Genomic DNA, 8,201 nt, shown 5'->3' with positions numbered 1-8,201 from the left:
AAAACAATTAATCAACTTAAATAATACTGAATAGAAAATACTCCATCTAAAATACTACGCTGAGTATGATGCAGTATGTAGACACACCGACACGATTGCAGTGGAACTTTTTACCTCATCATTTTTTTCCCCCCATCACAAATCCCAGATCCAAAGCAGTAGGGTAAGGGCCAGAGCCACAAACTCAGTTCCCAGAATAACAAGAATATGCTTTACTAATATCACAGTTATCACAACAGAGATAATCTCTAGGCCAATCAAATAAAGCATTTAACTGAAGAAAGCACACAATTATCAGCGAAAACTAGCACTAACTCAGTCCATTCAAAATGAAAACAAGCACGGTTTAACCTCTTTTTGCTCGCCGATATTGCATCATACCCGACTTAATCATGGAACAATGAACGGCCAAAAATACTCCATCGTCATTTTTGTTGAAGATTTGTATTTCCTCACATGTTTCACAAGGGAGGATCTTAGTCAGAGGAGAAATCTTCTGAGATTGGCTTCACATCTCCTTCGGCCCACTTGTCTGACAAATGAAGATTTATGGATATCTCTTCCATAAATGCAGAGCAAGCCAAGAGAGAATTCTCTTCCTTGATTTGTACCAGCCATCTTCCCCTATAAATACCTTTGTAATCTGATATTGTAAAGTATCAGAGAGAGTAGCAATTGAGTGGGGTTTGGGTATACACTTGGGGGTTGGTGAGTGATTTGTAAATCTCCTCCATTATAGTGAAATCCGCTGCCCGTGGAGTAGGCAATTGCCGAACGGCCCGAACCACGTAAATATTGTCTCTCTGTGTTTGTTTGAGGTGTGTGTGAGTTCTGGATTTTGGGGTTTTTCCTAACAATTTTAGCAGTGGAAGGACACGGAGAGTAAGAAAAAGAGAGGTACCTGTTCAGCTGTTCTTTTCTTTGTCGGACGCCGATTGCTGCCGGAGCTATCGAACTCTGGTCGATTCCGAGGGTTTTTCCGCGTGGCTCTCTTAAAGGTTTTTACCCTAAGAAAGCCTTTTCTCTGTTTAAGTCACTAAAATTATCTATCAATTTAATTTAATGATTTTATCCCTTCAACTATTATACTATTATCCAAATCCTCCTCCTAAATAATAAGAACCGGTGTGAGGGATGTCATTTTTCAATTGGGACAATTTTGCCCTTTGATTTCGTCCATTTTACCAATTGCCTAAGGCATGCTATTTTTTTCAATAATGCCCCTCCCCGCCTACCGGATCACCCCCGGCCCAATGCCCCTCCCCGCCTCCACAATCACCTCTGGTCTAAGACCACCCAAAACGCCCTCCTCTCCTCCTCCTCCACGGCACCACGACCTTTCTCTCCCCACACCACCGAACTCTACCACCCGTCACCTCCACCTCTCGGCCTCACCACCGTCTCCTCCGTCCTTCGGCTCTCCACCAAACAGCCACCACCACTACCGCACCCAACTCGAAACCCCACCACCGCAACTCCCTCACTCTGTCAGGGTGTTTACCGACGCCACCACTACCGCACCCACCTCGAAACCCCACCACTGCAACTCCCTCACTCCATCAGCGTTTTTAAAAAAAGAAAAACAGCCGCGTACAGTGGGTTTCACACCCACGCCGCCTCCGCGGGCCCCGCCGGAGTGCCGCCGGACGCTGCCTCGAGATTTCAGAATCACCACAGCGACCTACGAACACCGTGCAACACTTACCCAAGCTTAGAATCGCATTTGAGGTAGTTTTTTGGAAACCCGTAACCTTAATCTGCATTTTAATGGAAATAGTACCAAAATTTAATTTTTTATGTAGATGGTGACCTGAATTTAATTTATTAATTAATGTTTAGTCCTGTTTTCATTAACTTTTAGTCCTATTTGTATTGAAAAGTTCTTGGCAGGCTCTACATTAAATTAGATGGTTTAGTTCTTTCGTAAATGATAAGTTATGGTGGATTGTGGTATTGAAATTCATGTATAGGTGTAGAATTGTGCGATTAGTAAATTTATCGGAATAATCGTAGTTTGTGTAGTAATTATTTAATAATTAAATACGTAAGGATTTGGATTTAAAATGTAAATGAGGAGATATTTATCGGAATAATTGTAGTTTTTGTTCATCCATTTTACGAGTGGGATTTGGCTACCATATAGAATTGCTTAAGATGACCTTATTTGGCAATATTTATTGCATCAGAAAGATGGACTCAATGTTAGATCACATGTGAAACACGCAACGAATTCAGAAAATATTTTTCCCAATGGCTAATGTAAGGTATTACTTCTGATTTGGCCAATAAGAAAAAAAACTTCACTTTCGAATTACTGCCTACCAAATAAATATTTATGTCATCGCAATTGCAGTCCATCCATGGGTGAGCAGATTAGTTGGGGTATTGTATGCTATGTTGTTTGTCATGTTCTACTTCGCTCCACCTCTTTCATTTACATGTTGAGTATTTCATATTTGAGAATAGGTCTAATGGGGTAAAAAATTAAGATAATTTTTTGTGAAAGGGCTCCATTGGATAGTACAAATGCTCAGCATAATCATAGTTCTAAAGAGCTTCTTTAATACTAACTCATTTAGGCTCGACTTTGAAATGTTAGCAAAGATAATTGCATGATAGTGCAAAATTCGACTTGCTTACAAGTTTAAGTATGTGAATGCAATTGCTACTTACGTTAAAATTATTACCATTGTGCAAGGTATTAGTCCTAGATTGAAATCGTTTTTTTTTAAACTTAAACATGGTTGGTTAAGGCAGGAGGACAAGAAACGCATCTAGGGTTTGATGATTGTATTGTTTTACTCATAAATAGAGCACATGAAAATGAATTCTTTTGGAGCTACAGACGCATCAATGTTTCTCAGGACAAAGAGCAGATGAAGAGCTTGCAAGAGAGGAAGGAGTGGTTTAATATGACTACTGCTATTTATGACTACTACGAGCTTTACTGGTGTTATGCTCCTTCAACGTCTATAAATAAACTACACTCTATGTGGTCTGTATGTAAATCATCTAATGCTTTTGCTGCTTTCATCAATCTATATAATATATCTTCCTAGCTATTTTCGTACTCTTCTATTGCTTTCGGCTCTAAAATTACAAACAAGATATATCTAGCCTAAATCAAAACTTGTTCCCTTCGACAGTCATGCATTTGTGCTGTGCATGAAGGTGCACCTAGTAAAATGATAAAAAATAAAACATTCGTATCGATTTAAAAAGGTTAAAATTTAAACCACTTAATTTATTTACAAACTAGTGCTAACCCGTGCCTACGGCACTAAGCATTCCGGTTGGAAGGGGATGACAGTTGTGTGATTTAGGTGAAAACTATGGCACTTAACGGGGAAGTGGGAGGATGCACTACGACCTTTGGATCAAATGAATCTAAGCCGTTCCAACAATTTGTCCCCACACCCTTCTGTTTTATAAGAGAAATTCATATATTATAATCTTACTATTCTTACGTGGCATTTTATAGAAACTAATACATACATATTTTTTTATTTTAAAAAAACTGATTTCTTTAGGTAGAAAAATTTAGACTATTTCCTCCTCTCTCTCTCTCTCTCTCCTAACTCCTATGTATAAAGGAGTAATACAGAAGGGCGGGTGGGTGCGGTCGAAAGGAACGGAGAAAAGATTCTTCTTCAAAGGGTTTCTCCACGTATATGGATACTGATGGATCCACACCAAAATCCGCTATGTATCGGCCCAACCCAGCTCAATCTGGCTCAGTTTCCCTAGAAAATGACAAGTCATTATTCAATAACACACAACAAGTGATGCCCCGGCCCTATATTTTCATATACATTTGTATTGTTCCCGTTGTGGAAAATGTGTAGAAAAAATGAACTGAGGCATAAGAACTAGAAAATGCTTTGTGTTTGGGTTAACAAGGTTATGATGATATATATATTGTTTCTAAAATCTTCCCTCACACATTAATAGTGAGTGATTTGTATTTCCGGAGTAAAAAAATATATATAGTGAGTGATTTTTTTTTGAGGTAAAATAAGTGCTTTCTTCAAAGTTAGCCGAATATCAATTGAGTACAAATGTAGGGTTGGTTCAATGGTTAAAAACTAAAAAAAAAATTGGTACTCCTATTTTTTATTTTTCATAATTTTTGGTTTAGCTTTTTGTCGTAATTTTTTCGATTAATCATTCATCTCGACAAAATGAGTCTAAAAAGTATAAAATTACGACCGAAAGCAAAAAAAAATATAAAAATGAAAAAAAGTAAACAGCTATCTAATTATTCTAAAATGCCATCTTATTTGAATTTTTTCAACATCTTTCAATTTTTTTAATAATTTTTGGTTCATCTCGTCAAGACAATGAATACTAGTACAATTCCTGTTGTTTTGGAGCATTTCCCAAAGTTTTAAGTTAAACCATATGCTCTCTGATATGGATTAAAATAGGAAATTGAATTTTACACTCCTTTTTTTGATACCTATACTCCTTTTTTTGGATTTTAGTGTTAAAAGTGTATGTAATTTTTTTGCTAGATGACAAAAAAAGGAGTATAGATGTCAAAATAGGGAGTATAAAAGTCAGTTTTCTTAAAATATCATCATGTTTTTCATTTTCAATCCCTAGAATGGTACGGGGTGCGTACCATAGCGTTTCCTATTAAATAGGGACGGAGGGAATAATATTTTGTTATGGAAAAATGACGAACAATGACATGTTTGGATAATTGATACCTACCAATGATATTTTCAGCATTAACAAATGTTCTCAACATGTTATTGACGGATATTAATTATCAAAACATATCATGGGCCCGTAATTTTCCCTTTTGTTATTGGGTGATGCCCTTGGGCCTTGGTTGCTTCCACTCTCTGTCGGGCCTAGCACAATGCTCAAAACCCAAATTGAATTCAACGATACAACCAAAGCCCATTAATGACTTTATTAACGAAAAACTCATTAATTAGAATTTTAGACAGATACAGAGCCGACGATTTAGAAGAAAGTTGTAGTACTTCCTACCTAACCTCGTCTCCAAGAGAACACACACAGTGAGAGAGAGAGAGAGAGAGAGAGAGAGAGAGAGAGAGAGAGAGAGAGAGAATCATCGCAGCGGTTAGAAAAAGATGGGTTGGATGAGTCGATTCATCGCAGCGGTAGCTTTCTTGGCCATCGGAGTCATATTTTCGCCTGAGAAGTTTGGATCAATATCATCATCGGACGGCCTACAACCGCCCAAGCTCTCCACCTACCTCAAACTGGCTCATCTCCTATGCTTCTCCACAGCCTTCGGCGCCGCCTTATGGGTCACTTTCATCGGCGGCATCATTATGTTCAAGTACTCGTCCCTATACGCACCCCCAATTAGCCCTTTTGCTTGTTCAATTTCCTCGATAATTATGTGCACATTTCTTCCTTGTACTGTACGAAATTATTATAACTGCAGGAATCTACCGAGGCATCAGTTTGGGAATCTTCAAAGCAAGATGTTCCCGGCCTACTTCGCTATGGTTGGGGTTTGCTGTGCTGTATGTGTGACGTGTTTTGGGTATTTACATCCGTGGAAGTCGGCTTCCACTTCAGAAAAGTACCAGCTTGGCTTCCTTCTCTCAGCCTTTGTTTTCAACCTCGCCAATCTTTTCGTCTTTACACCCATGACCGTTGAGGTAAAATTCTCTCGCCGCTCCCAGTAGTGTTACGAAAATTAGTACTCCTATATGTTTGTAGATGCAAATATCAGGTTCGTGAACATGTAGTTGAATTAAGTTATTAACGAGTCTTTTACTGCATCGATGAGATATTATCGCGGACTGATTGTAGACTTGGTAGTGGTTGATTCGTGTCCTTAAGTGTTTTCTTTTGATTTGAATATTCCTAGCTGGTGACGTTTCTACCGAAATACTGCACTACTCTACTCGTGCATGTCAAGACTGCATTTTAGTTTGTTTGTCTTCGGCAATTGGAATTGATTCATGTTAGGTTCTGATTTGTTCTTTTATTGCCAATGGCAGTTTGTTTAGAAATGTATGCATGTGACTCTGTTGTTCAAGGAAAAAAAGAGAGCAGAAATATTGCATCTGTTAGTTGATGCAGCTTTGAAACAAGGCACTTCTTGGTCATTCCAAGTAGTGAGTTTACATTTACCTTTTGGTTTCTTAATGAATTTTGAATAGTACGTGAAATAGTTTCATTCTTTTGGGTAGATGATGAAGCAGAGGCACAAAGTCGAGAGGGAAGAGCAAATTGGAGAGGAAGTTGGATGGTCAAAGAACGTTGAAGTTGCAAAAGTAAACCCAAAGCTTAAAGCCATGAACAAGAAATTTGGGATGATTCACGGCTTATCATCTCTTGCTAATATTATGGCCTTTGGTAGCCTTGCCGTGCACTCATGGTACTTAGCAGGCAAAATGAATCTCTAGATGGTGCTAATTTCCCTGCATTGGGATGAGGTGGATTCTCAGCATGGTTTCTTGTGTTTTAGTTGTATGCATGCTAAGTCATGCATGACCAAGCAAACATATTCTGAAAATGCAAAATACTTGTTTATTATTACTGGGAAATTGCATGGCTATCATGGCTGCTGTCTGGTAAATAAGTTATCCTATTGACATGAGTGAATAATGTTTGTCTTCTTCTTCTTCTCAAGGCTTTCTGATGCGCTTTCTGATGCACTTCTTCTTCTTCTCAAGGCTTTCTGATGTGCTTTCTGATGCACTAGAACTGTTGAACTGCAGGAAAATATTTAAAAACAAAAGCCATTTTGGAAGTGTTCTTCTTCTTCTCAAGGCTTTCTGATGCGCTTTCTGATGCACTTCTTCTTCTTCTCAAGGCTTTCTGATGCGCTAGAACTGTTGAACTGCAGGAAAATATTTAAAAACAAAAGCCATTTTGGAAGTGTATGACCTTCTCTGAGCTAAGCTATTGAATTAAACTGGATTAGGCAATATTCTTCTACAAAATAAAATGTGCATTTACCTAATGGAATTATTCTACTAGGGCACAGTGAGATCTATATTCATTGATTATTATTATTTTTTTTGACGGTTTCATAGCATGCAAAGCAATTATGTTTCCTTCTAAAATTACTTTTTAACGTCCTATCAGATACCCTGAGAATGCAACATATTTAGATCTTGGTTAGTATTTTAAGTACTTACAAATAGAGCCGCAAGAATAATTATCACAGGTGGGCAACATACTCAGTATGGTTGGGTATGATATTGTATCTTTTTACCTTAGTGGAAAACTTGTGATGGTTGTTATAGTCTTGGGAGGGGGTGTGCGTGCATCCATGTGAAAGACTCATCATGGTGGCTTTCTGTTTGTTTTCTAGTCAAAATGATGTCCCCAATAGGTGGCGTAGAAAGCATAGATTTTGAGTCATGAAAATGTAATCGTCCTGAAATAAAAGTTTGTAAGTATAAACTTCTTACCAATTCTGAAACCAGAAATAGACTAATTTGGAAGTGTCCATGTTTTATGGACCACTATGGACATGGTTGACAGTCTTACAGAGTTCGATTTGTTGTATGCTGTTGAAACCAAAATTCAGAATTCTTTTCCGTCTCTGTATTTTTATCTTTTTTAAGGTACATAGTGTGTCCTTTAAAATAGGCTATTTACATACCTTTCATTGTTTTTGGTTATTTTGATTGAGAAGTTGTGGGGTTGCTATAGAGATGGGATTGGTGGAGGGGGGTGGTGATCAGAGGCACTGAGTTTGTTGCGTTGATGGTGAGTTGTGGCGATAGGTTAGTGGTGATAAACTTGTGACAGGTATGGCGATGCACAATTTGGGGTTTCGAGGAATGGTGATTGGTGGCAACACAAATGGTGCCAGTGATGGTAGCTATTCTGTTGCAGAAGAGTGTGGAATTTGATTGCAAAGAGTAGAGGTGGTTGGATTAGGTTAGGGTTAAGATTCGGGTGCATCGCAAGTATATAATAACGGGCGAAGGAGTCAATAGCTAAAAGAGTAAAAGCATAATTGTCTAGGTGATTGTCATTGCAGAAAGGGTATGAGGACCCTGTGAGTGTGATGGTTAGAACTTAGAAACCATCTCAAGGGATGCGAGTGGTTTTGAGTGAGGCGTACGTATAATTTTGGTTTTGTAAGAGAACTGGATCTTATAAGCCCAAACTAGAGTTCTTATCTAACTTTTTTTTACAGAAAAATTAATTTTTTTTATCTGCACAATATAGTATGGTGATTAGAAACTGTA

The 8,201-nt window shown here is 38.1% G+C and overlaps 2 protein-coding genes across 2 annotated transcripts; both read left to right on the top strand.

The window, feature by feature from the left end:
• Positions 1-1,217: 1,217 nt before the first annotated feature.
• LOC131332441 (leucine-rich repeat extensin-like protein 5) lies at positions 1,218-1,715 on the top strand. The gene has a single exon (XM_058366664.1). The coding sequence runs from the start codon at positions 1,218-1,220 to the stop codon at positions 1,713-1,715; it is 498 nt and encodes a 165-aa protein (XP_058222647.1).
• A 3,242-nt stretch (positions 1,716-4,957) lies between these two features.
• LOC131305350 (uncharacterized) lies at positions 4,958-6,610 on the top strand. The gene is made up of 3 exons (XM_058332400.1): positions 4,958-5,317; positions 5,426-5,645; positions 6,183-6,610. Exons 1-3 carry the CDS (start codon positions 5,106-5,108, stop codon positions 6,396-6,398), a joined length of 648 nt encoding a protein of 215 aa, XP_058188383.1. The 5' UTR covers positions 4,958-5,105; the 3' UTR covers positions 6,399-6,610.
• Positions 6,611-8,201: the final 1,591 nt, after the last annotated feature.

The sequence above is a fragment of the Rhododendron vialii genome, chromosome 1a (genome assembly GCF_030253575.1).
Source record: "Rhododendron vialii isolate Sample 1 chromosome 1a, ASM3025357v1".
Classification (NCBI taxonomy): Eukaryota; Viridiplantae; Streptophyta; class Magnoliopsida; order Ericales; family Ericaceae; genus Rhododendron; species Rhododendron vialii.
The sequence above is the reverse complement of the archived record's forward strand: the minus strand, read 5'-3'. Positions and strand labels throughout refer to the sequence as shown.